The 26,679-nt window shown below is 45.7% G+C and overlaps 1 protein-coding gene across 1 annotated transcript in view; it reads right to left on the bottom strand.

The window, feature by feature from the left end:
* Positions 1-26,679, bottom strand: part of LOC124796069 (synaptic vesicle glycoprotein 2A-like) — a 121,949-nt gene that overhangs the window by 85,386 nt on the left and 9,884 nt on the right. Inside the window, exons 2-4 of the mRNA XM_047260155.1 lie at positions 23,078-23,239; positions 17,910-18,072; positions 4,591-4,712 (exon numbers count right to left, since the gene is read on the bottom strand). Of these exons, the coding sequence (XP_047116111.1) occupies positions 4,591-4,712; positions 17,910-18,072; positions 23,078-23,239 (447 nt within the window). The remainder of the gene's footprint in view (positions 1-4,590; positions 4,713-17,909; positions 18,073-23,077; positions 23,240-26,679) is intronic.

Below are 26,679 nucleotides of genomic sequence, written 5' to 3'. Positions count from 1 at the left end.
CGCCGACATAGGTCAATGTACGAAGTAGCATTCTATTTAGAAGGACTTATGGAGCGAGACGACCTTGGTGGTCTACCCTGTAGAGCACTATGCTAGGGTGACCAGACATCCGTATAAATCCGGAAATGTTCTCCTTTTTACCTGTTTGCCCGGAGTCCGGGCGGATTTTTACATTGTCCTCCTTTTCACAAAGTTGATCGTAATAACATTATATTTGCAGTTATTCCCGTTCTTTTGCTCTTTTTTTATATGCCTTATCTATGGATGGTAGCAGGATCGTCGATTTTATCGATTTTTCAGTACTGATCATAAACTGATCAATAAGTATGTGCAAATATCAATTGTTTACAATTTCCGTTCTGTATTTTCAGTTCCAGATGCAGATTGTCTTGGCTTGGCGTTGTAGGCTTCACGTCATGTACTTAGCACTATTTATTGGTATTCTTTCTGTTGATTTGGATAGTGGTTTTGAGAAAGAAGTCAAACTATTTACATGAAGCCGTGTTGCTGTATCAGTCATGCCGTGAATATTTAAAGGATGGCTCTGTATGTTCGACGACTTTTCCTGTTTCAAATAGATGTCTTTTAAAAAAGATGTTAACTACAGTGATGTTGGAAAAAGCCTTTCGTGTTTGCAACATAAATGTAAAACTTTTGATATTGCAGGTGTACAATGTTTTGTCCAGTTCTGTAACTCTAGGCAATTTATGAAACAGAATAGTAACGATCCTGAATCTAGTGGGTTCTCTTGTAGTACAAAATGGGCCAAGTATTTTTCTGAAAGTAAGTCTGTTGATTGTCATTCAGAATTGTTAAAATTTACCGCAGACATTTCAATACATCAGGGCACAATGCGAATGCAGAAAGAGTATTTTCGCTCATTACTACACAATGGACTGATGACAGAAATAGGCTGAGCCCTGAATCCGTTAAAGGTACATTCATGGTCCATTATAATTTAAAAGATTTTTCCTGTCTGTTTTTTTATAACTACCTGCTAGGCAGTTTTACACTTCTACAGAAAATTTGATCTTCAGGGAAGTGCCAATATAAATTAAGGAATGTATGTTATGTCTATTAATTAATTCATTTATTAAATATGAGCGTTTATTCCCGCGTATCCTCTTTTTTCTAACTTTGTCCTTCTTTCGGAAGCTGTGTCCTCTTTTCTATACGCGTGCATCTGGACATCCTACTCTACACTCCTGGATGCCTCGAGTTCAATTACGGATAGGGGCAGCGATTTTCCCTCGTCCAGTTCTTCCAGGACGGCCCCAGATCTAATCATACTCTTATCCTAAGGGTACCGCAATTCTTCCCAGAGGTAAAAGACGGTCGGGGCGATGGGTCCGCCACCCTCCCCTTCCTAGTACCACGGCGAGAGAAAGCTGTGCTCTATCCACAGTCAGACCAGTAGCCTGGTCGCTGACTATCTTTCTTTACGTTTTACCGAGCCAAATACCGCAAATATAAACCGCTAGACTCACCATCCAGATTTTGTATTTTCGCGGTTTTCCTCAACAGATCATGACTGGTGCCGGAATGCTCTCATTGAAAAAACAACCCATCCGATTTGCTTTCCGATCCTTCGCAAATCACTTTATCGTCGACCACACATTAACCGTAATATTCCTTCCTTTTAAGTGGGTCCTTATTAATGCTTGGTCAGCTTACTTTCCGAGCAACAATGTTAGGGAGGTTGTATATCATCGACTGGTGGCGTTACGACAGACCTCGAACAAGGCAGCTGTATGAGTACGATGTAAGCTCGCCTTGATTGTCCGACGGTAGAACAGGACGATCTTCGGATATTCTGGCGTGTGCTCTACTCCCAACACGGCAGGTAAACCAACTGGTGAGACATTATCCTACAGTCTACTCATCTGTTGATGAGAGGCTCTCGGGTTTCCAGCCGGGTGGCAGTATTCTAAAACGGCGACGTTCCGACCAGTGGCATACTCATCATCCTCTGGCGAAGTGTCGAGATATTGCGGATGTCGTCCTACTTACACCGGCGGTGTACGCCTTTCCACCTGGCTCCGGGAGGCTGGGTACAATGATGTCGGCGGGCGGTGTAGGGGGTGTAGCCGCTGTGGTGGAGTAGCGGGCGCGCCTTTCGCATCTCTGCCAGAGCAATCCGGCCCTGTCTCTCGAGGGGTTCAAATGGCTCTGAGCACTATGGGACTTAACTTCTGAGGTCATCAGTCCCCTAGAACTTAGAACTACTTAAACCTAACTAACCTAAGGACATCACACGCATCCATGCCCGAGGCAGGATTCGAACCTGCGACCGTAGCGGCCGCGCGGTTCCAGACTGTAGCGCCTAGAACCGCTCGGCCACCCCGGGGGTGAGCGCGCTCTCGTCGAGTGGCCGCTATCGCTGGATACCATACCGCAGTCAGTCAGTATCCTTCATTGCTGTTTACAATATTCTGGTGAATCCGAATTTCGATTATTATGACGCTGTTCCAATAGCCGGCGGCTTGGCAGAGCAACTTCTTCTTCTTGAAGTCAGATGTGTGGTCTTCCTTGTTGCTGTGTTCCGCTATGGCCGATTTCTCCGTCTATCCCAGCCGCACACGCGTGATATGTTCCTCGCAGCGTTTAGAAATACATCGCTACGTTTGTCCAATATGCCGTGGACCGCATTCGCAGGCGGTGCTGTGAATTCCTGGTACGTTGAGTTTATATGGATCTTAGGCAGAGCCAAGCCACTCTTTCGTCTTTGCCAGTGGTCCGACGACGGCTTTTGTGTTCGATTTTTCCAGAAGCCTCCCAGTTTTGGCTGACAACACTCCCAAACACGGAAGAAAAGCCAGTTTCCTTTTTTCAGCGACCTGTCTCGCTTGAACGCCCTCCTAATCCGCTCTTCGCTATGCACATTTCTGCAAAATAGCTCCTTCAGGTGTTGCAGTTCGTCTGAGAGGCTCTCTTTAACACAGGTGACGTGCGCCCTGTGTACCAAGGTGGACAATGCTGTTCGCCGCTGGCACTGGATGCTGGGGCAGCTTGTTAAGTGCAGATACACCTCTCTGTTAGTCCTCTTCCTATATGCTGAGTGGTCTAGTGTGCCATCTGCCTTATTCGTTATTAGTATATCCAGATATGGGAGACAGTTCTCCTCCTCTGTTTCCGTAATGAAGGCGACGTAAGGAGGATCTTCCCATATGTAAAAGGCGGTCGGGGCGATGGACCCGCCACCTTTCTCTTCCTAGTGCCGCTGCGAGGGAAAGCTGCACTCTACCCTCTTAAGGTGGTTTAGAAACTCATCCAGTGCCTGCCTGCCATGCTCTCAAACCACAAAAGTATCGTTCACATGGCGGCAGAAGTGCTTGGTGTTTGGCGAGGAGTTTGGAGGACCATCTCTTCAAAGAGTTCCATGTATAGATTTTCGATCCCTTAAGCAAGAAGGAATACCAGGGCCACTCCATCTGTCTACTCATAAAACTCTCCAATGCACTCAAAGTAGGTGGTCGTTAGTGCATGTACAAGAAGTTTCACTGTCTGAGGCTTGATTCAGCAGAGCAGAGCCGAGGAATCTTGGAGAGGTACTATCGCTCTTGAAGGTCATCTCTCTGTAATCGCATGTCCTTAAGTATTCTCACGAAATCTTCCGAGTTCTTCACATGATGACAAAAGTGTCGCACAAGGGGATTTAGCAACGTCGCCAGAGACAGGCCGGGAATGCTCTGACAGAGACGCGACTCGCGACTTCACTCCTTACTCCCCCCCCCCCCCCCTCCCCAGCCCCTCCATCCGGCCTACCTGTACACATCCTCCCGGAGCCCGGTGGAATGGGACACATCGTAGATGTAAGTAGGACGGTATTCGCAAAATTTCGACACTTCGTTTAAAGATGATGAGTATATCACTAGTCGAAACGATGCAGTTTTATAATATTGCCACCAGGCTGGAAACCCGAAACCTTTTCGCCACCTGTATACGCCCGGGAAGTCTACATTCTCATACCTGTCTGTTATTTCCTTCGCTATATTCTGATGCTACGTTACCACAGCCGTATTTTATTGGACATAACCGACTCATCAATAGTCACGCCGGCCGGTATGGCCGTGCGGTTCTAGGCGCTTCAGTCTGGAACCGCGCGACCGCTACGGTCGCAGGTTCGAATCCTGCCTCGGGCATGGATGTTTGTGATGTCCTTAGGTTAGTTGGGTTTAGCTAGTTCTAAGTGCTAGAACTTAGAAGTTGAGTGCCATAGTGCTCAGAGCCATCAATAGTCACGTTCGTGAATTAATCGAGAACGCTTAAAACGCTTTTCAACAAGAATCGCGTTTCCTTCAATGTAGTGTGCATAGTACGGAACTGACGCATGGAACCGACGATGGGTATAAAAGGATGGATGCTCCAGCTCACTTACTGCCATTGGAAACTTGGAAAGTTAATGTCATCTTGTCATAAGCAACTGAATCAGTTTGACAGTTCAGTGAAGGCAGTTTGTGATACAAAATTACGCATTTACATTTGACGACGGTAATTCAAACCAGCTTTGCTAAAAAATTTTTTCTGAGATTGCTCTTAAGCTAAATGCGTGAGACAGCGACTGAAAGCAAAGTAGTTTGAGCAGCTCACCTGGTAATGCGACCTGCGCGATCCCGACGTAGATGCCTGTGGTCATGACGCAGCGGTTGCGGTACTGCGCGCCGTGGAACTCCGCCAGGAACGAGAAGTTTATACACAGGGCGCCGCACGATCTGCAACACGGGGACCATGCAGCGCTGGCAGCTACGGATACAGAACTCTGTAAATGGTGGAATGCATTTTGCGCCAGGCTGGGTTGTCATATATATAGAAAGTCGTCTAGACGTCTGGGAACTGCATACTTGTTCAAAATGCACTGTACGACAAAAAAAGTACCACCAAGGAATTATCCGAATGGGAACGAAATCGATAGATTTGATGTGCGGGTACAGATAATCAAATGATTACAATTTCAGGAAAATCGGATAACTTATTCCAGAGGAATACCTTCACAAATTAAGTAAGTCAAGAAAGCGTTGGTCCACCTCCGGCCCTTACGCAAGCATTTATTCGGCTTGGTACTGATTGAAAGAGTTGTTGAATGCCCTCCTGAGGTATATTGTGCCAAATTCTGTCGAATTTGCGCGCTATGTCGTCAAAATCAATACCTGGTTGGGGAGCCCCGCTCATAATGTTGCAAACGTACTCAACTGGGAGAGATACGGTGACCTTGCTGGCCAAGGTAGGGTTCGGCAAGTGTGATAACAAACAGCAGAAACTCTAGCCGTGTGCGGGCGGGCATTATCTTCCTGAAATGTAAGCCCAGGACGGCTTTCCATGAAGGGCAACAAAACGGGCGTAGGATATCGTCGACGTACTGCTCAGCTCTAAGGATGCCGTGGATGACAACCAATGGAGACCTGTTTTGAAATGAAATGGCACCCCAGACATATGGCCCGACAACCAGGAGTGATGGATTTGGGTGACGTTTCTTTTCATACTAGGACACCTTTGGTTGTCTTCTGCAGGGCCGGCCGGAGTGGCCGAGCGGTTAAAGGGGCTACAGTCTGGAACCGCACGACCGCTACAGTCGCAGGTTCGAATCCTGCCTCGGGCATGGATGTGTGTGATGTACTTAGGTTAGTTAGGTTTAAGTAGTTCTAAGTTCTAGGGGACTTATGACCACAGCAGTTGAGTCCCATAGTGCTCAGAGCCATTTGAACCATTTTTTCTTCTGCAGCGCCCTTACAGCACAGTGGTACCGCGACGATATTCTGTGCCTCATTTTCTCGATCTTTACGGAAAGCCATTCTGGGCTCACATTTCATCAGCTCGCCCTCACACAGCGAGAGTTTCTATTGCTTGTCTTCAAACTTGCCAAACCCTACCTTGGCCAGCAAGTTCGTCCGATCTCTCCCCAATTGAGAACGTTTGAAGCACTATGGGCAGAGCCCTCAAACAAGCTCGGGATTTGGAGCATCTAACGTGCCAACTGTACAGATTTTTGCACGATGTCCCTCAGAAGGACGTCCAACAACTTATCAATCAATGTCAAGCCGAAAAACTGCTTGCTTAGGGACTGGTGGTGGACCATCCCATTACTGACTCTCAATTTGTTCTTCAAATTGTAATAATTTGTTTGTCTGTACATCTACAGTACATCTACCAATTTCCCCGTCTCTTTCGGACAATTGCTTCGTGGTGCGCCTTTTTGTCTTGGGAAGTATTCTCGGTTTTCTGCCATGTCAAACTGGAGCATAAGCTCAGATTTCAACGTTTGATTTCAATGGTTTTCTCAGGAACAAATGTCCGTCGTAATTGCTACTGTGATGGCATTATCCTTCCCAGTTCTTATGTGGTGTATGCTTCACACTACTTTTATCTTTTTCTGGTTCCAGGAGTTAATTAACCTTGCTGTGCCTGATGGTAGCATATAGTTGACTCCACCTGCTTTCTGTGCATCACTTACTATCGCTTCTGAAAGCTCCCAGTAGTTTTCAGCGGCAGCATAAATAAAATTGTTCATCTCAACGCCAGTATGGCTTTGAAAAGTAAAGGTAATATCTATTTGTTTTAGCGGTTTTGTACGAGAATGCGCTTAGAATATCCTGTAATATGCTAACTTACACTGACAAGCCAAAACATTATGACCACTGCCCACCGTGACATTGGATGCCGTCTGCTTGTGTTGTAAGCACGTGACGTGGTAACAAATGTACATAAGCGGAGCAGACAAGGACAGAGGAAACTCTAATGATGATATGGGCTGCAAATAGGGAAATCCTTTGAGAGAAGCTACTTTGACAGGGACAATGATTATTACGCAGAGCTTGTGAACGAGTACTTCGATAATGGCGAAACTGGTCGAATGTTCATGTGCTACTGCCATGATCATCTACGGAAAGAGGTAGAAGGACAGTGAATCTAGCACTAGGCGCTAAATGATTGGACGTCCACGACTCTTCACAGAAAGAGGGTTTGGGAAGCTTGCCTGCTCTGTAAAGTAGGATAGATGATTATCTGTGGCATCTCTGCTGAAAGAGCACAGTGCCAGTGTAAGTACAAATGTTTCGGAGCACACCGTTCATCATACACTGTTGAGCATGGAGCTCCATAGCAGACCACTCCTTCGTGTACACATGTTTACCCAAAGACATCGTCAATTATGATAACAGTGGACAGGGTAACATCGGGATTCAACCGTCGATCTATGGAAACGTGTAGGTTCTTCGGGTGAATCACATTTTTGCTGTACTAGGCCAATATTCGTCTCCACAAACGCCGCCATCGAGGTGAACGGCGACTCTAAACGTGCAGCGAGCAACGGAGTCAAGTTGGTGGAAGAAGTGTTTTACTATGGGAGACATTCTCCTGCACTTGCAGTGAGTCTAGCATGCAGACAGGTTGTTTACAGGGCTGCAACTGGAAGGTCAACACACGGACATCATGGGCACCGAAGCAGAACCAGCTTTCATCAGAAAATGCAACAGACCTCCACGCTGTCCTCCAATGAGCTCCCGCCTGTCACCACTGAAGTTGCAAATGGCGGCGCTTTGGGGTCAGTGAAAAGCACGCCACAGGGCGTGTAGCTCGCGGCTGTCCTTGAGGCAACCGACTTGTTAGTTGTGTCACTGTGACGCCAACTGCTGCTCAAAATGCTGCTGCAGACGCAGTACGATGCCCCAGAGCCTTACGCCGAACGAGATAGTCCCTCCTCTCGGTAGTGCCACGTGGCCGTCCAGAGTCCGGTCTTCTTGAGACTGCACCTTCTCGTGACCACCGCTGCCAGAAAAACATATACGAAAGAAGTTCCAGCTTCTCATAGCCCTAATGCACGACCTCATTAAAACTCAGAGTGTGCTGATAATGGTTCCTTTGTCGCCTTAAAGGCATTCTTGACTAACATCAGCTCACCATATCCAATCTCAAAAGTAACTAACGCTCATCACCGTTAAGGCGTGTATTTAAATCAAACCTGGCTCGCATCTTCGTAGTGCCGGTATTAGCGCCACTCTTATCGAGTTACACGAAATTTGAATAGACACCATCTTTCAGGTGTAGAAACACGACTACCAACTATCGTTTACGTTGCACAACTCCTTCTTGGTGCTGCGAGGTTTATTTTTATTTTTATTTTTTTCCCATTGCATCAAGCAAGGCACGTTCTGATCACTACTACATTTTTTTATTACAAAGTGAATAGTTGAGTGGGGAAAAGTTATAATTAATCAAACATAATTATATGTTTATTCGTGAGGCTATTATCCGCAACCGTTGATTTTTTTTCCACATCATGATTTTTAAATTGCCATTGGTGCACTGGAGACCACTTCGGATACAGTACGGATCGACCGACTGATATAGTTGCTTCCGCACTGAGCAGAGGTGCTATATAACACAGGCACCCTGAGACCAAAACTGTCCTCAAACAGGAGTAAAGCTACTTTATCTTCTGGAGCCAGAACATTATGGCCTCTCCCCGCCATAAAAATGAACGTTGCCTGCTGGCACAGCGGGTGCGCGACGCGGTAAGGAAATTATACAAGTCGAAGAAAAAACTGCCGCACTTGGAGATCGGTATGAGATTCCTCACCTAGATTCAAGTCAAAATTTTATCTAGCAAAATCAGATGGGATGCGTTTTGAAAATAAATGTATGAAAACAAGGAGCTGGCATCAGTCATATCGTGCAGCGCATCGCAATGTACCGAGGAACGTGTATGGCCCCAACTAGCACGACCGTAGCAGACGTCATAGCTCACTGAATATCGGGCACGGTAGCTCAGCGAGCTCGGTCAAAGGGCTGGCTGCCCTCTGTTATAGAAAGGGTTGAGAGAAGGGATCGCCGATTAACTTCGCGGGTATCACGTGAGGTTCGCGCCGAACAAATCCAACAAACAACTAACGAAGTTAAGAAGGGAAAAAATAGATTGCTGGATCATCAAACCTAGTCCACTATTAAATTTTGGTTCCAATCCTCACCAGGTTCCTTTCTTATTTTTTAGACGTCCGTTTCCTAGTTCTTGTCGTTTATAAGGAGGACATCATTTTGTCATATGACAATAGCCCGTCACATACAGCAAGGCACGTTCTGATCACTACTACATTTTTTATTACAAAGTGAATAGTTGAGTGGGAAAAAGGTATAATTAATCAAACATAATTATATGTTTATTCGTGAGGCTATTGTCTGCAATCGTTGATTTTCTTTCCACACCATGATAATATACAGTCACATCTCCTTGTACTTTTACGTACTTGGTTAATACACCATCAATCTTAACCCAAATATTAACTCTTTCATTAGCATTAACACGTCTTCTGTTTCTTGTATACAATGAAAATGGTTTGTCTGTCAGTACAACAGTGGGATCCATTAAACTACATGCATGTCTCTACTAAGCGTCCATTACACGACCATAACTGGTTCTGTCAGGTTCATGTAGGGCGGCTTCCTGATGGACGAACAATGAATACGTCACTATGCGTTTGGTGCTGGGTGCTTCCGACATCCAAGCTGCTGCTGCTGCTGCTGCTGTTGCTGGTGCGTATGCCACACGGTACCCTCAAAGATGCCACCCCGATAAGAATGTGTTTTGTCCCCTGGGGCAAAGCCACCGCGAAACAGGTAATCTTCGTCCACAGTAAGGACGACAGGTACTCATAAACAGAGGACGATATTGTTGAAGCCGTCACCAATCACCTTAGAGAATCACCCGTGATACTGAAAGGCAGACTCGAAGACTGATTGTTGAAGTGTAGCACGATGAAGAACTGCATTTATGTCATCACACGTCAACTCATTACCAGTGGCCAGAAGAGTACTGTTACTTGACTGCTTTTTCCAACAAGTGGAAGATTTTATAGATAACGTGATATGATCTAACGGATCTAACTATTATTGGTCGGAACACAACCCAAATATCACCCGAGAACGTGGCTTTCAGGCTCTTTTTGGCATAAACTTGTGGGCTGCAGTCGTGGGAGGAGTACTTTTGGGCGCTTACCTATTGCAGGACAAGTTGTGCAAGATGCTACTCCAGGCGGGTATAAAATGAATGTGCGCAACGGAAAATAATAAACGCTAAAACGAAGATTTGGCCGTGTCTGACTACCCCCTGAAGCAGATATTAGGATCTCTTAATTCTATAAATTACAATCTAAACATAAATGAATGATGAAGGCAACTAATCCTACCAAATGATAAACATTATTCCTGCTTATATATTTATTGTAGATTTAAAAAAACTTTATATTACAAAGTTGACATTTCCTAAGTAAAATTACTAATCAATTTGCCAACTCTGCCCTCTTATTATGAGTGCGCGATCTAACATCAATAACGCGAAATGACTGACATCATCTGCGTACCAAACACTAGAATACACTACTTTCAAAGACGATCTACGGTGGTGTGGAATGTCAGTGGAAATAAACTAACGTGATCACAGATGTTTAGCTTTTGTAGCTCTAACAAGCCGAAGCAATTTGCGATATAACCGTATGTACTGCGTCCGGTGCGTCTAACTGATGGTTCTCGTGCTCGTCTGCGACGATGGAAGAACTCCAGCCACAAATAAACTCTTTCAAACACTAGGACGGCAGAAGGCGGTCCTCTGACTAATATATTCTAATACTGACTTCTCCTCTATGTGTTCTACAGACGAGAAACGCGAACTCCCAGCCACAAGGACGGAGCTCAGATAACGTCTCAACGTAAGTCTAGGCAGAGGAAGTGCTCTCAGTTACCGAATGCTATGTACTCAACGACGACTTCCAACCTGGAGGTGAAGTCCGGAATCGTATAGGTTCGCAACAGTACAGTGCGTAACTGTTCTAACTATAAACTCTCCTGAGAGCAAAGACAGAAAGTCCGTATGTACCAACAAAGCTGATATCGAGCGACCGTCACAAACGGGAGCTCTCAACGGAAGACCTCGTCTCTCCAACACTGGCCTCCCAGCAAGCTGATATCGAGCGACCGTCACAAACGGGAGCTCTCAACGGAAGACCTCGTCTCTCCAACACTGGTCTCCCAGCAAGGTTCGGCTCCCCACCCTCGTAATTCCGAAAACGAATCATATTCCTAAAACCACTGACTATTCTCCCTCTCTACAGATTCTTCCGAACGCCGACTGACCATATTTTAGTCTTTTGTCGTCTAACCCGAAAAGTTTGCAAGGAATAATCTATACTCGTCCAATGGTACGCTTCTAAGTAAAAATCCTTGGAAATAACCCAGCCTACGTGGTTACCGAGGTGACGATTTCTCGGTCCTCTCAGCTGCGTCCAAGATTTTCGTAGTTTCTGAAGTATAATCCTTCCCGTCCAGCTACATCCGGCCAGTCGCGACTCTATTGTGCCCCAGCGCTCAGGTGTCACAGCGTCCGTCTTGCTACTTCCTGTGTTTAAGCGGGCCCAACACACCTGTGTGGGTCTTCCACCCAGGGCTTTTAGTTCCGCCTGCCATTTCATTTCCACTGTCGTTGCAGCCACTACTAGTACGATAATAAAGACACTCCTTCACCTTTCATGCAATAAGCGTTAACAATTATTTACAAGGCGTACGTGAAAAGTCAGTCTCCTTTAAATATTCATATATACGATGTAGAACCTATCAAATGATATCTAATTGTGGTTGTAGTTCACGGCAAAGTAGGTGGATGAGTGCTTGTAAGGTGCGAAATTATAGCCACCTTACAGTAGGAAGCGCCCCTTTATCATAAGTTTTTTTGCAATACTTTGCCTGACGCGTTAGGAAACATTCCACTTGGTGTTAGGCACAGTTACGATCTCAGCATGATGGTGCACTGTCGCGCTTTGGAATGAATGTGCGTAACTATTTAAACGAAGCGTTTCTATGGAAATAGATTGGTCGTGGAGGTCCGATGTTCTGGCCTCCATGATCCCCGCACTTTAATCCACTAGATTTTTATTTGGGGGGACACTTAAACGAACAAGTGTACAACACTCCACCCACGCATGCACAGGGCTAATAGCTAGAGTGCATGCCGCTTTTTCAGTGATGGATATAGGTGCGTTGCGTAAGGTCCAGAAAAGTATGATCCAGTGAGTAGCCGCCTTGAACATATTCTCAAAAACGAACGTTGCTCATACGTTTACGTACCGACTCTGCGGAAATAAGCCTGGACGTCAAACGTACAGAATGAAGTTACTGTGCGTAGCGTAATGAGCAATCTACTGTAGCCTACCTATTGGGCTGTTTTGTACGTCATTGGATACAGACGATGTTACTGAATCCACTATAATTGCCTAGTGGCGTAATTTGTGCCATGGACGAAACAAAGTGGTCTTTTACGTTTTTAAGAAGCTCACATTGTGGGTGAGTTTTTTGAAATCTTTTGGGACTTAACTGCTAAGGTCATCAGTCCCTAAGCTTACACACTACTTAATCTAAATTATCCTAAGGACAAACACACACACCCATGCCCAAGGGAGGACTCGAACCTCCGCTGGGACTAGCCGCACAGTCCATGACTGCAGCGCCTTAGACCGCTCGGCTAGTCCTGTGCGGCGCTAACATATTGTCTTAATGTTTAAATAAAGGTAACAGTAACAGAAAAAAATACACGAGGTATCGCATTGTGGATGTCTGAATTGGATACAGTTCGGTGCCTTAACAGAAACGAAATGTTTGGCGCGAAGGTGACTCGGACATCGGCGAGTTTGGATATCGTTCTCTACGGGTCTGAGCTAGGTGGACATCTCCAGCACAGCGCAGAGTTGAGGCTACGTGTTCTTTGCCACGCTGCACACAGTTATAGCGTTGCTAGAGCCTCGTTTTTTAAATAGCATTTCTATTAAAGCTCTTGGTGGGACATGGTTTTGCAAGACACACTTTTTGTCTTGAAGTGGTTCGGGGAATCACATCCCGATCGCCATGTGCAGCATTTTTTCTTCACCCTGTGCAAGTGTAACAGAGACTAATGGGTAATACTTCTAGGAACAATTCGGGCAGGAAACTGCGAAATCTACTGACTTAAGCAACTCTGGGAGAAGGCCAATTTTTACGGCCTAGCGTCTGGGAACGAGAATGTTGCAAACGGCGTAGTTTCTCGGCTGTTGGAATGCTACTGCCGTGAGCATCCATTGAAAGTGATTGGCTAATAGTTAAATGGTGAGTCAGCGACGAGGTTTTCGTCGTCGACTCGCCATCACAAAAAGTAGAGACCGGAGGCTTGTCCGCTCAGTAAAGCAGGGCAGGCTGTGGCCTGTGGCATATCTGACGACACAGAGGACAGCGCCGGTGCAAGCGCAAGTGTTTCGCACCACACCGTCCAGCACGTATTGTTGAACACAGGACTCTGCAGCAGAGCACCCCTACGCGCCCATTGCTGACCCTATGACATCGTCAGTTGCGATTGTAGTTAACATGTGACCTCCAAGACTGGACAGTGAACCAGAGGAAATTGGTCACCTGGGCGGCTGACTCATCTTTCATGTTACACCAGATCGACTGTCGTGTCCGTATAGATGTCAACTAGGTGAATGACTGCTCTAAACACGCATCACGGCAGGCACGCAGGTGGGTGGGGCAGTAGTATGCTGTGGCAGACATTCACATGGACTTTAATGGGACCTGCAGTAGTAATGAAAGGCGCCGGGAGAGCTATAAACTATGTGAAAATTATCGTGGACCCCCTGCACTACTCTGTGCATGATGTCTTCGCCAATAGCGATGGCATCTTCCAGTAAGACAACTGTCCGTTATACAATACAAGGTCAGAATGTGCTACACTGGGCTGATGAGCATGATTGGAACTAAAAACATGCATTTAATTGACATTGCATCACCTGAGGATGCACTTGTAACGGTGCGAAACAGGTAGTGATCCGATTAAGGATTACAAAACAGCTAAAGCAACTTAAAGAGTCTCCATTTACTGTGAATCCAATGTATTTATAAGAACTTTTTCTACTAAAAAAGCAGTTTTAAGATTATTAAATAGTAACTATGTACTTTTTTGGCTGTGGCTGTGCTAAGTACAAAATAGTATGTGAGAATTACTGTAGCGTGCAACGCCTGAAACAACACGTAACATCACCCTTTACACAGGTTTTTATCAGGGATCCTTCTTCTCCTTAAACCTTACTAACATTCCAATAAGTTTACCGCTATCAAGTCCGGCCCCGGTAGCTGAGTGGTCAACGTGACGGAATGTCAATCCTAAGGTTCCGGGTTCGATTCCCGGCTGGGTCGGAGATTTTCTCCGCTCAGGGGTTGGGTGTTGTGTTATCCTAATCATCATCACTTCATCCACATCGACGCGCAGGTCGCCTAGGTGGCGTCAACTCGAAAGACCTGCACCAGGCGAACGGTCTACCCGACAGGAGGCCCTAGCCACACGACATTTCATTTCATTTCATTTCACCGCTATCAAGAGATAGCTGTTTGAACCTCTGCTGTGTATAGACTGAAATGCATAATTTCATCTCCTTCTCCTCATCATCCAGTTTGGCTTCAACATTGCTGATCAGCCCCTCAGCCCAGTCTACATTCAGTAACAAAAACTAGCGTCGAACTGGCTTCTTTCGATGATCCATCGGTGAAGTTCCACTAGTAAAAGCATTTAGGTAACTACATCTACCAAACTGTTTATATTCTGTCCATCCTATAAAGGACCATGTTCACTACAGAATTTTCAAATCAAATCGGCGTGTCGCAATGGTTGATTCTTTCAGCACTCTTTAATTTTCTCCATTAATCTGACGTTCCATAACAAACCCCTCCCGTTATCTATTCCAATAGGGTGACGCCATTTTCATTGTCATTCGTCCCACACTTCTAACCTTGCAACGATAGCTTCAATTGTAGGAGGAACGTTCAACAAGCAATGCAACAAATTTTTTTCTGGGCCTATTTCGGTTAAAAACAGAGAATTCGTTGTGGAACATCGTGGAATATTCCAGATTCAACTCCTACAGTGTCATGACATTCCGGTAGGTGGCAGCGTTGTACGTATACTCTAAAATAGAGTGCGTTCCAAGCAGAGGGCTGTCATTGAGATACTTTCGGCGAAAAACCAGGACATGGTAGATACTCACAGGTGCTTGTAGAATGTCTACGACTATCTGGCAGTGGACAAAAGCACTATGAGTCGTTGGATGAGGCGTCTGTCTTTATCACAACAAGATCTTACAAACCTGTCCGATCTTCCACTTGCCGACCGGCTGCACACAGCTGTGACACCTGCAATGCTGGAACGTGCGGACACTCTCATTCGATGCGATGGGAACAAACATCTTCTTCTCCACGACAACGCAAAGCCTCACACAAGTTTGCGCACCCGAGAGGAGCTCAGAAAACTTCACTGGACTGTTCTTCCTCACCCATCCTACAACCTGGATGTCGCACCTTCCTACTTCCATGTCTTTGGCCCAATGGATGATGCACTCTGCGGGAAGCAGCGAGGTTACTGATGCAGCATGACGTTAGCTCCGACGTCGTCCAGTAGAGTGGTACCATATGAGCGTAAAGGCCCTGCCAGTAAGGTGGCGTAAGGCGGTCGCATTGTCGCATTGAACTAACATTAGTTGAAAATTTGTGTTTTGTAGCCAAACGAGCGGGAATAACGATGCTTACTGGAATCCTGAATTAAACAAACTAGCTTTCAGAAAAACTGTGTTGCATTATTTATTGAACGCCCCTCGTACGTAAAACCGAAGTGATAACTACAGCCGGCCGGTGTGGCCGAGCGGTTCTAGGCGCTTCAGTCTGGAATCGCACGATCGCTACGGTCGCAGGTTCGAATCCTGCCTCGGGTTTGGTTGTGTGTGATGTCCTTAGGTTAGTTAGTTCTATGGGACTGATGACCTCATATATTAAGTCCCATAGTGCTCAGAGCCATTTAAACCATTTTTTGATAACTACAGCAAGAAAAACTTCCCACCCAGGAAACTCTACTTAACAAACCACATTCAGAAAAGCTCTGCAGGCGACATCGCCCAGACGTCTAGTACGAGGTACTTTGGTTTCGACGATGGTAGTGTTCTAGCTACCGCTATCAGATCGACACACAACACTGTAAAGATTTATTTTTGCGCGCCCGGTTAGCCGTGCTGTCTAACGCACTGCTTTCCGGGCGGGAAGGCGTGGCGGTCCCCAGCATGAATGCACCCGGGCGGTTTAGTGTAAATGTTCGGTGTGCCGGCCAGTCTGTGGATGGTTTTTAAGGTGGTTTTCGATCTGCCTCGGTGAATGCGGGATGGTTCCCCTTATTCCGCCTGAGTAACATTATGTCGGCGATTGCTGTGCGAACACTTTCTCCACGTACGCGTACACCATAATTACTCTACCACGTAAACATTGGGGTTACACTCGTTTGGTGTGAGACGTTCCCGGGGGAGCCCCCTGGGGGCCGAATCGCACAATAACATTGGGTTCGGTGTGGGGCGGCGGTGGGGTGAGTGGACTGCTGTAGCCTGTTGTGGGGTTGTCAATCACTGAGGGCTACAGCGGAGACGATGGCTCTCCGTCGTTTCTAGGTCCCCAGTTCCATACAGTACATACAATACAATCATTTATTTGCAAATGCCTAACTGTTCCTCGAAGGTCACTGCACAACAAACCTAAAAATTTCATTTCCTTTTTTTCCATTGTACTGTGAGTTTCATCTCAGGCTTCATATTTCACGAACACATGTGACGTATTTAAAATTAGTAAAAAACAATCTCAATTGCAGAGTCATTTAAAAATATGACCAGTTTTGACCTCTAGTAGGAGGGTAATCCCAAAAGTAAGGTCTCCTATTTTTTTTTATAAGTACAGAACCCTGTTTGTGTGGCAGTTGGTCACACTGTTATTAAGAGTGCTTCACGCGCTGTGTGTAAACATGCGCGCCGCGCTGAGGCGCTCAGCCTTGGTTTGGCAGCCGTTGAGAATGGAGCTCCCACTGGATGTTGCCGCCACGTGTGAATTGCGCGCAGTTATTCGGTTTTTGAACGCAAAGGGCACTGCGTCGATTAAAATCCATCGCAAATTGACGGAAGTGTATGGTGAGTCGTGCATGGATGCCAAAAATGTTCGTAAGTGGTGTAGAGAGTTTGCAGCTGGTCGGACCGAAACTCACGACGAACAAAGGAGCAGGAGACCGTCAATTTCTGAGGAGACAGTGTTGAAGGTTGAGCAAAGCACGCGTGAAGATAGGCGAATCACCCTGGATGATCTGTGCCCTTTGGTTCCCGAGGTTTCCCGAAGCTCCGCTCACAGAATTTTAACGGAAACATTGAACTACCGGAAGGTGAAGCGCAAGATGGGTGCCACACATGCTGACAGAGGACCACATACGGCAAAGAGTTGATGCTTCTCGCACATTTCTTCACCACCTTGCAGCCAAACAGGAGAACTTTCTGGACTCAATTCTCACGGATGATGAAATCTGGGCATACTTTTGGCCGGAAAGCGATTCAGCTCCGACGACGAGGTGAAAGAAGAGGTTCATAACTTTCTGAACAGCGTGGCGGCGAGCTAGTATGACATGGGCACACAAAAACTGTCACAGCGTCAACAAAAACGCATCGACAGAAACGGTGATTATGTCGAAAAATAGCTAAATGTTCAAGCAGTAAACTGATGTAAACCATTGCAGAAATAAACGGGTCTATGTAATTATAAAAAAATAGGAGACCTTACTTTTGGGATTACCCTCGTGGTACGCCATCTTCTGATAACGCGACTGGGGCCAGCACAGCTGTTCCAAGCGTCATCATCGTCAGCCGGATGGTGCATTATCTGAATATGACGTATTACTAGATGCTGAATCCGGTCATACTTTTAATAAATGATTCTCCGATCGGAACTGTTTTTTACTAATTTTCCTTAACTGACAGATCACTGTACCCCAATAAAGTTATCTAAAATTACTATGTTATTTCTGAACCACGTACAGAATGCTGAACTGTGGCACTCACATGCAGCCGTTGAGGTATCTGAGCAGCAGCATCAGCCAGAGTGAGGTGGAGAAGGCGGAGCAGAGGGCGATGGTGCCGTCCAGCAGCAGGCTGATGACGAGCAGGCGGTGCCGGCCCAGCGTGTCCGACAGGAAGCCCCACACGAACGAGCCGCTGATCAGGCCTGCGCACGTCCAAAGAGCACCACAGCTACAGCCGCCATAGCTAGGACAAGCACTGTTGGGATGATCGAGCAATCAGTCTGGCTGCATTCCATTACTTAGCGTATTTTTATGTTTGGCGATAAACATAAACAGTGTACTGAACGAACTCGCGTGGCTCATTTTACACGGTCCAGTCACAGTAATGTGACCACCGGCTACGTTCGACGTCAACCACTCACAGATGGCAGGTGGCAGCACAAGCAGTGGAGGGGGAGGGGGGGGGTATGCAAAGCGTGCAGCGGTGATGCGGAAAGCACCGCAGTCGTTGTCGTAATGCGAAAAAGGAATGATTTATCTGACATCCAAAAGGGCATGATTACTGGCTTTCGGGGCAAGGTTGGAAGCATTATGAAAATGGCTAAGTCTGTAAAGCGTCCGCGTGCCAACGCGGTTAAAATACACCTCGGATGGTAAAATGGCGCAATCCTACATTGACGCCGAGGCAATTGTGGTGCATCACAGGTCGTAGATGAGACGGCTGTGGAGGTGTGAATAGACGTGCAACTGTTGAGCAGCTGACCGTCCAGACGAACCAAGGGCATACCAATAGTCGTTCAGCAAATGCTACTGCGTATGAGCCTCCGCAGTAGGTGCCAGATTGACGCAACCATGCTCACTGCTGATTATCAGCGAGGAAGGCTGGAACTTGTACGCCACTACCACAACTGGACGCCCACTTTTCAGATGACTCAACTTAATGCACCATCGGCAGATCGCCGTTGGCGTCTGTGGGGAGAAAAGTCTGAAATCAAACACCCTGAAACAATCGTCAGTAGGGTCCAGGTCGGAGGGCATTTCCCAGGTGATCTCGCTATTCTGGAACGCACAATGGATCAACACAAAGCCGGCCGTGGCGGCCGAGCGGTTCTAGGCGCTACAGTCTGGAACCCCGCGACCGCAACGGTTGCAGGTTCGAATCCTGCCTCGGGCATGAATGTGTGTGATGTCCTTAGGTTAGTTAGGTTTAAGTAGTTCTAAGTTCTAGGGGACTGATGACCTCAGAAGTTAAGTCCCATAGTGCTCAGGGCCATTTGGATCAACACAAGTATGTGTCTATCCTTGGGAACCATGTGCACCACTAAGTACAGCCTACCAATGGTGCACTGCAGCAAGCCACATAGCTCGCAGTGCACATGCGTGGTTCGAAGTCCACCAGGATGAGTTTCTATAGTGCTCTGGATACCAAACTTTCCGGGATTTAAATCCAGTCGAGAGTCTGTGGGACCACCTCGCTCGAGCTTTTCACGCCATGGATCCTCGACTGGGAAACCTAGTGCACCTGGCCACAGCACTGGAGCTGGGATGGCTGCACTTCCCTCTCGGTAGCTTCCAGAACCTCGTCGACTCTACCTGCACTTCCCACATCGCTCCGCACTGCAAAAGGTGGCTATTTAGACTTTTGAGAGGTGGCCACATTAATGTAACTGGAGATTGTGTATTTCTGTCAGGTACACATAAACACTCAGCGTATAGAATAACATATGAGAGCACAGTATAACTAAAACCTAGCCTGGACTCGAGTTTTCAAAGAATGTGTGAGAATGCCAATGTTGTCGTGTGCTACCGAAGACAGTCCAATGAAGTCCCATGAGAAATCCATATACACAACAAGATTCGCTACTGGCAGACTTGGCGTTGACTAACAATGTATGTGAAGGACAGAGATGTGATCTTGCTGACGTGATGCCCGGTTATTTACCAAGGCCGGCTACGACAGTTTCATAAGCCTGTTGCAATCCTGACAAACGAAAGAGGTAATACCAGTATGCGTGGATATGCATACAATATCTACGGCGACCATAGGATCCACATCATTAGCGCTGCTCCGAGTTGATACAAGAGCTCACGGTTTGGTACATGTCTTTTCTTATTGACGGCATTTGGCTGGGTTGCATGTCACATGTCATAAAAGTAGCTGTCTAATATAAGTGACTGTATTAATTGTGTGTACAGTGTAGTGCACACTCTTTTTTTTATGGTCATGAGAGAAAGAAGAGGGTGAAATCCTGTGCCAGCATATAGACTACTGCTCTCGAATAGCACCGAGGGGACCACCGGCCTTGAGGTTCCCATCTACCAGACGGTTACCATCAACAGTGTCACATACACTTACTTACAATAAAGTGCGGTCAGACTTGGAATTTGGCCCTGCACTTTGGTGTAGAGCCTGGCAATCAGAAACCGTACGCCACCATCTCTCTTCCGTTTAGATGTCAAATACTGGCGAAGAAAAATTTTTCATCACCAGGATTAATACCGAGTCGAGGGCTACCAACCAAGCACACGGATTTAGAAAGCATGGCTCGTGCGAAACTTAGCTTGCCCTTTTCTTGCACGATCTACAGCTAATCATGGATGAAGAACAACAGGAAGATTCCATATTCCTAGACTTCCCGAAAGCGCTTGGCGCAGTGCCCCACTGCAGACGAACAGAGGTCTCAGCGTACAGAATACAGGTATGCGAGTGTTTTAAAAACTTCTCAAGCAATAGAATCCAGTATGTTATCTTCAATGGCGAGTGTTCCTAAAATACAAGAGTATCATCAAAAGTGCCCGAGGGAGTGTGATAGAAGCGCTCTTGTTCTCTTTAAACATAAATGATTTGAATGGCAAGACGAGCAGTAATCTGCGACTGTTTGCCAATGACACGTCACTATACGCGCAAGTACGGTTGATGAGTGACAGTCAGGTCGATTAAATACCTAGGTGTAACGCTGCAAAGCGATATGAAATAGAACTAACACGTAAGGTCAGAAGTAGAGATGGCGAATGGTCGACTTCAGTTTATTGGTAGAGTTTTTAGATACGAGTAGCTCATCTGCAACGAACACCACGTGTAGAACACTAATGCGACCCATTCTTGAGTACTAGTCGAGTATTTGGGATTCTCACCAGGTCGGATTAAAAGAAGGCTTCGAGGCAATTCAGAGGAGTGCTACCAGATTTCTTACCAGTAGGTTCGATCAACACGTGAGTGTTATGGAAATGCTTCGTGAACTCAAATGGGAATCCCTGGAGGGAAGACGAAGTTCTTTTTCTGAAATATTGATAAAAAGTACATTTCGCGAGAGAATCGCGAAGATATGAGAAATTAGGGTTCGTACGGGAGGCATGTACACAGTCGGTTTTTCCTCGCTCCGTATGCGATTGGAATAGAAAAGGAAATGACTAGTAGTGGTACATGGTACTCCCCGTCATACACCATATGGTGGCCTGCGTAGTATGTAACTTATGAAGATGTAGATGTAGATGTAGAAGCGTGGGTTAGCGACTTCACTTATGGTGGCTGGTACCCACCGTATACTGTTCCACAACTATTAATTACAACTGTAATTTCTATGCCATGGTTCTTTGTGATCTTCCTAAACATTACTTGATGAGTGAAGTTCAAATCCTCACCCAACCATTCAGACCTAGGTTTCCCGTGTTTTCTGCAGTTGTAAGTAGGCTGCTTAGGTTTTTATGTTGGTAAAGTCACGTAGCGCTCAGTATAAAAATCACTGGCTGTGCTGTGTGCAGTCTGTGGCTGGTTGGCATTGTTGGAATATTTGCTATCGTAGTGTTGGGCAGTTGGATGTGAACAGCGCGTAGCGTTGCGCAGTTGGAGGTGAGCCGCCAGTAGTGGTGGATGTGGGGAGAGAGATGGCAGAGTTTTGAGAGCGGACGATCTGGATGTGTGTCCGTCAGAAAAAGGAAATTTGTAAGACTGGATGTCATGAACTGATATATATATTATGACTTTTGAACACTATTAAGCTGGCAGTATTGGCGCTCTCTGTATTTCAGTGGTTCGAGTAACGAAGATTTTTGTGAGGTAAGTGATTCATGAAAGGTATAGGTTATTGTTAGTAACGGCCATTCTTTTGTAGGGATTATTGAAAGTCAGATTGCGTTGCGCTAAAAATATTGTGTTCAGTTTAGTGTTGATCAGAATGAGTAAAGAGAGAAATGTCTGAGTACGTTCAGTTTTCCTCAGCTGTTTGAAAATCAAATAATGTAAGAGGTTTATCAGCACAGTAATTTATAATTTTTCTTAGGGGGACGTTTCACAGTTCCTAAAGGTAAATTTCAGAATGATTCCTCTGAAAAAGCCGGCCAGTGTGGCCGAGCGGTTCTAGGCGCTTCAGTCTGGAACCGCGCGACCGCTACGGTCGCAGGTTCGAATCCTGCCTCGGGCATGGATGTGTGTGATGTCCTTAGGCTAGTTAGGTTTAAGTAGTTCTAAGCTCTAGGGCACTGATGACCTCAGATGTTAAGTCCCATAATGCTCAGAGCCATTTGAACTACCTCTGAAAAAGGCAAAGTGGGTTTCCCTTCTCGTTCCTGTATAACATAAGATTATGCTCAAGTGTGGAGAACATATGAGTGCTTATGATTTATCTTTCGGTTTCTATGTCTTTTACGAGTGACGGATGATGAAAGACGTACCTGGATCCAGTTCATCTCATATATACATTCCCTGTACATTGATACTACTATCACTGGCCTAACATGTAACGTCGCCACTTGTGCTTTTCGGCAGAATCTCACTGATGAGCACTTTGCTCACGAATGCAAGCCAGCTTCTTTTCGTATTTCTAGAGTCTAGTGCTGATATTCATGAGGCCACACTAATCTCTGAGCACTGTGAAATACGTTGCCTAATATCCCCTACTGACTATACGGTTGCGAATAGTGCAGCTTCTCTTTTGCTACATTTCGACTTTAATCGCAAAGTGGTTTTTTGCACTGTTTGCTCTGACAGTCAGAATAGACGACCTGACACAGTGTTAACAATAGTAAGTCGCACTGACAGCCGTGGTATACACGAACTGAGCAGAGAATGGCTAACGTTTAGTACTGCGATCAACGAAAATTCTAGTGCCTGAAAGTATCTATCTTAGGTTCTCTTTCTTACGAGAACTTCATAACACTAATCATGCTAGATAAAGTGCTAGAAATGCGTCCAAAGCGGCAGTCACTTACCCGCATAGGTAATGGCATTGAGAGCTCCCTTGCTGAGGTCTGTGAGGCCCAGGTCGCACTGTGCCAGAGGCAGAATGTAAGACATGGTTGTCGTGTCCATCAGGCACACGATCGTGGAGAAAAATCCTGCACCCATCAGAATGTAGTTGAATCTGCCAAAACCTGTAAAGCAAAGAAAGGCCACAAAATCACAGGATGATTTTAAATGTGATCTCTTCGCTAATGCAAGGGTAAGATAACATTAATCTAGCGTAAATACACAATGACAGGAAGATGCATCGCTCAAAGTACTGTGAGTGTGTGGGTTTTATTTTGTCAAGTTGCGCAATGGATTGATCCAACAACTACCCATTGGCTCCTGCAAGAAACAATTTCCACCTCACACTACTACAGAAGTCAGACAGACGCTCCTAATGTACCAACAAGAACTGCTTGAAAAACATTCAGCAACAAATATCTTCTGGAATCGTCCGCTGTAAGGAAAAGACACAAAAATATTCTATATTCTTACATAACTAGTGGAATACTTGGGTACTGGAGTATTGCTAGTTAGTGTAAGAAAAACATTAAACAAACGAAAAATATTATTTACACAAAAAATTCTGAGAAATCAAGTGAAACTTTTTCTTGTAAAACAATAAATTTTCGGGTTCTTTCCAGAACAGTAGATTGCCTCTCATGGATAGGAATGCTATGATTTTGCAAGGTATGGAAAGGTTCTTTTCTCCCTTTTCTTTAAGAATCTTATTTACTCAGGAGAATGGCTGAGAGCCGCACCTACACAACTTGAATAACTTTTCTAGGTATGGTCAAGGCTGTCGCGTGTAATGGAGTGTACTGTTATGGTCGACAGATGGGGCTCACATACGCTGAAGCGCACAATACTGTGAGCTGTGACGACTGCTGCCTGTGTCGCTCGCTGCTGACAAATAACACAACTATCTCTTTCTATCTGGATTGACCTTCGCCAATCAAACTCTCCCTACACCTTGATGAAGTCAAGGACTCCTATCCGCCCCTAGTCTAACTATTGGCGTGGTACACCGGTCAAATAACCAGTCCACTGCGATGCCACTCAATATTCATTCACAGGCGTTTAACTAGTACTCTGCCCGTTTTCACACCACACAATAAGTGTGGCGGCCAACACAGTGAACAATGCTTAATCGCGAGTGACTCAATGTAGAGTATCACTCCGATTTGCTAACGACAAAGGTGCTCTCCCAGTAAAGTACTGAGGAGAGACTTAGTTCCTCGCTCTTTGCATACACGTACGAGAGCACTCGCTCTCGTTATGTGTTCCCGCTGCAAGAGCGACAATGGAACGGCCCCTTTTTCTGGAAAAATTGCAAGGGTATATCATTCGCTGTCTTCCCTCACTCCTCTGGCTCTTTGCGTCAGAAATACTCCGCTAATCAGTGTTGCTCTTTTAAACAGGAGAGTGACGTTTCGTTTAAGTCGACCATTGTGTAAATATGTAGCATCTCCGTTAGGCGTATACTGTACTCCTGTGAGAACTCTGTAACTAAGCACTCAGTCCATCAAAAAATGATCCTTCTGGGCGCTCCCACACAATGTAGCGGAATTTGCTTTTAAGTCGAACATGGGGGTCGTTATCCCTTCACTCTGGCAAAAGCTGTTCTCTCTCTGGGCGGTCGCTCCTGCTGAAGTAGGTGTGTTGACTCACCCCTCTGAAGGGACTTGGCTCCCAACGGGCTGTTTGCCTCTTTAGAATGAAAATGCCTGTGGCCGTCATCTTGTGCAAGCCAGCCTCGACTTTTTCAACCTCGGTGCGTGCTTGCGATTACTTATTAGATTTGCATATTGCGTACATGAATTCATACAAAATTGACTCTACCTTATCAAGTTTGGGTTCGAATGAAGTGTCTTGATGTGCAGAATATGATTGTGAGGACGTAATATGTAAGAAATGAAGGTCAGGAGACCACGCCACCTTACAGTACAGCACTTGTCATTTCGTTTTATTGTATATATCAGTGTCTAGAACCAAACAAAAAGATGTTAAGTGTTGACCTTTCGCATTTTTTTATTTATAAACATTTTCAGTGGCATGTAAGGCATATTCAAGGCATTTCAGAAATGATGGTCAATATTCAGGGATTTGATTTCATTCGAAACAAAAAAGTCAAGTAAATATGGACTCTAAAATGCACACCTTAAGAGCTATGAGCAATTATTCTTGATCTTCGATACTGTGAAACAAATCTCTTCTATAACAAGCTCTCTGCTTTCTATATTTTAGGATGTGGTATTGTGGACGAAAATAAGAAAAAAATGTCCCGAAAACATATGCTCTAAAATATATACCTTAAGAACACATGTTTACTGTTTATTTCTTGCTTTGGTCCATCCTACCACTTCCCAAAATAGGAAAAACCAGGAGCTTGCTATAGAAGAGATTTGTTTCACAGTATCGAAGGTCAAGAATTGCTCATAGCCCTTAAGGTATGCGTTTTAGGGTCCATGTTTACTAGACTTTTTTGTTTCGAATGATCATTCCTGTGTTATCCCTGAATATTGAACATCACTTCTGAAACACCTTGTACAGAAGATATGTAACAATGTATCTTTTAGCTATCTATACGGGCGGAAAAAAATGACACACCCTCAAAAACTGTGTTCAGTGGCACCAGAGTACGATATGTGCATAATGAAGACTTGCAGCGACAATGATTCATTCGTCACGGTCATCAGCGATCGAATGGCGCTCAGGAAGGCTATCTGTGCACTCTGTTTTGACTATGTAGACAGTATCTGATCTGAGGTTCGAGGTGAACAGTGTTTGCAAAATTCATTGTAGGGTATAGCCACGCCACGCTGGCGAGTGTATACTCCTGCTGAACAACTTCAACCATTTGAGTAGGATCGCATTACGGGCCTGCGGGATATTGGATGGACGTATCGACGGGTTGCTGCACATGTTATGTACAGTGTATAGGTGATGTGTCGCTGCTTTCAGCAGTGGTCGAACATTCACAGCCCATAAAGCAAGTTCTGTACGTCCGCCTGTCCTAGTACCGACGCACGTCCAGGTCCTCCTAATGTCACAGTGGCCGACCGAATATAATCCATTGCTGAAGTATGGGCAAATTTTGCACCTGGTGTGTCACCAAGGACCATTGGGAACCTTCTTCTTAGAGGAGATCGCGCATGCCTCTGGCCAGGCTACCACTGACACCACGATGTCTCCAACCACGGCTACTCTGGTGTAGTGAATGAGTCGACTGGAGACTGGAATGACATTCTGTGTTCTCAGTGATAAGAGTAGGTTCTTTTGGTATGCTAGTGTTGGAAGTACACCCCAGCGTAGACCCGGTGAGCGGCCTATTCCTGAGTGCATTCGTCCATGATGTACAGGTCCCAACACGAGCTTCATGGTGTGGAGGCCTTCAGTTACAACTCACGGTTACATTTGGTGTCCCACCTCAAGCACCATGGCGTGGAGGACTGTCAGTTACTATTCACGCTCTCATTTGGGGCTTCTGCAGAGGAAAGTAACCAATGCCACTTCAGTGCACAAGTTGCTACCCCTGTACTACTGCCATTTCTTCGACAGTAATGTGATGTACTTTTCCAGCAGG

This window comes from Schistocerca piceifrons, chromosome 4, assembly GCF_021461385.2.
Source record: "Schistocerca piceifrons isolate TAMUIC-IGC-003096 chromosome 4, iqSchPice1.1, whole genome shotgun sequence".
Taxonomy (NCBI): Eukaryota; Metazoa; Arthropoda; class Insecta; order Orthoptera; family Acrididae; genus Schistocerca; species Schistocerca piceifrons.
Note: the sequence above shows the minus strand (reverse complement) of the source record. Positions and strands in the feature narration are given on the sequence as shown.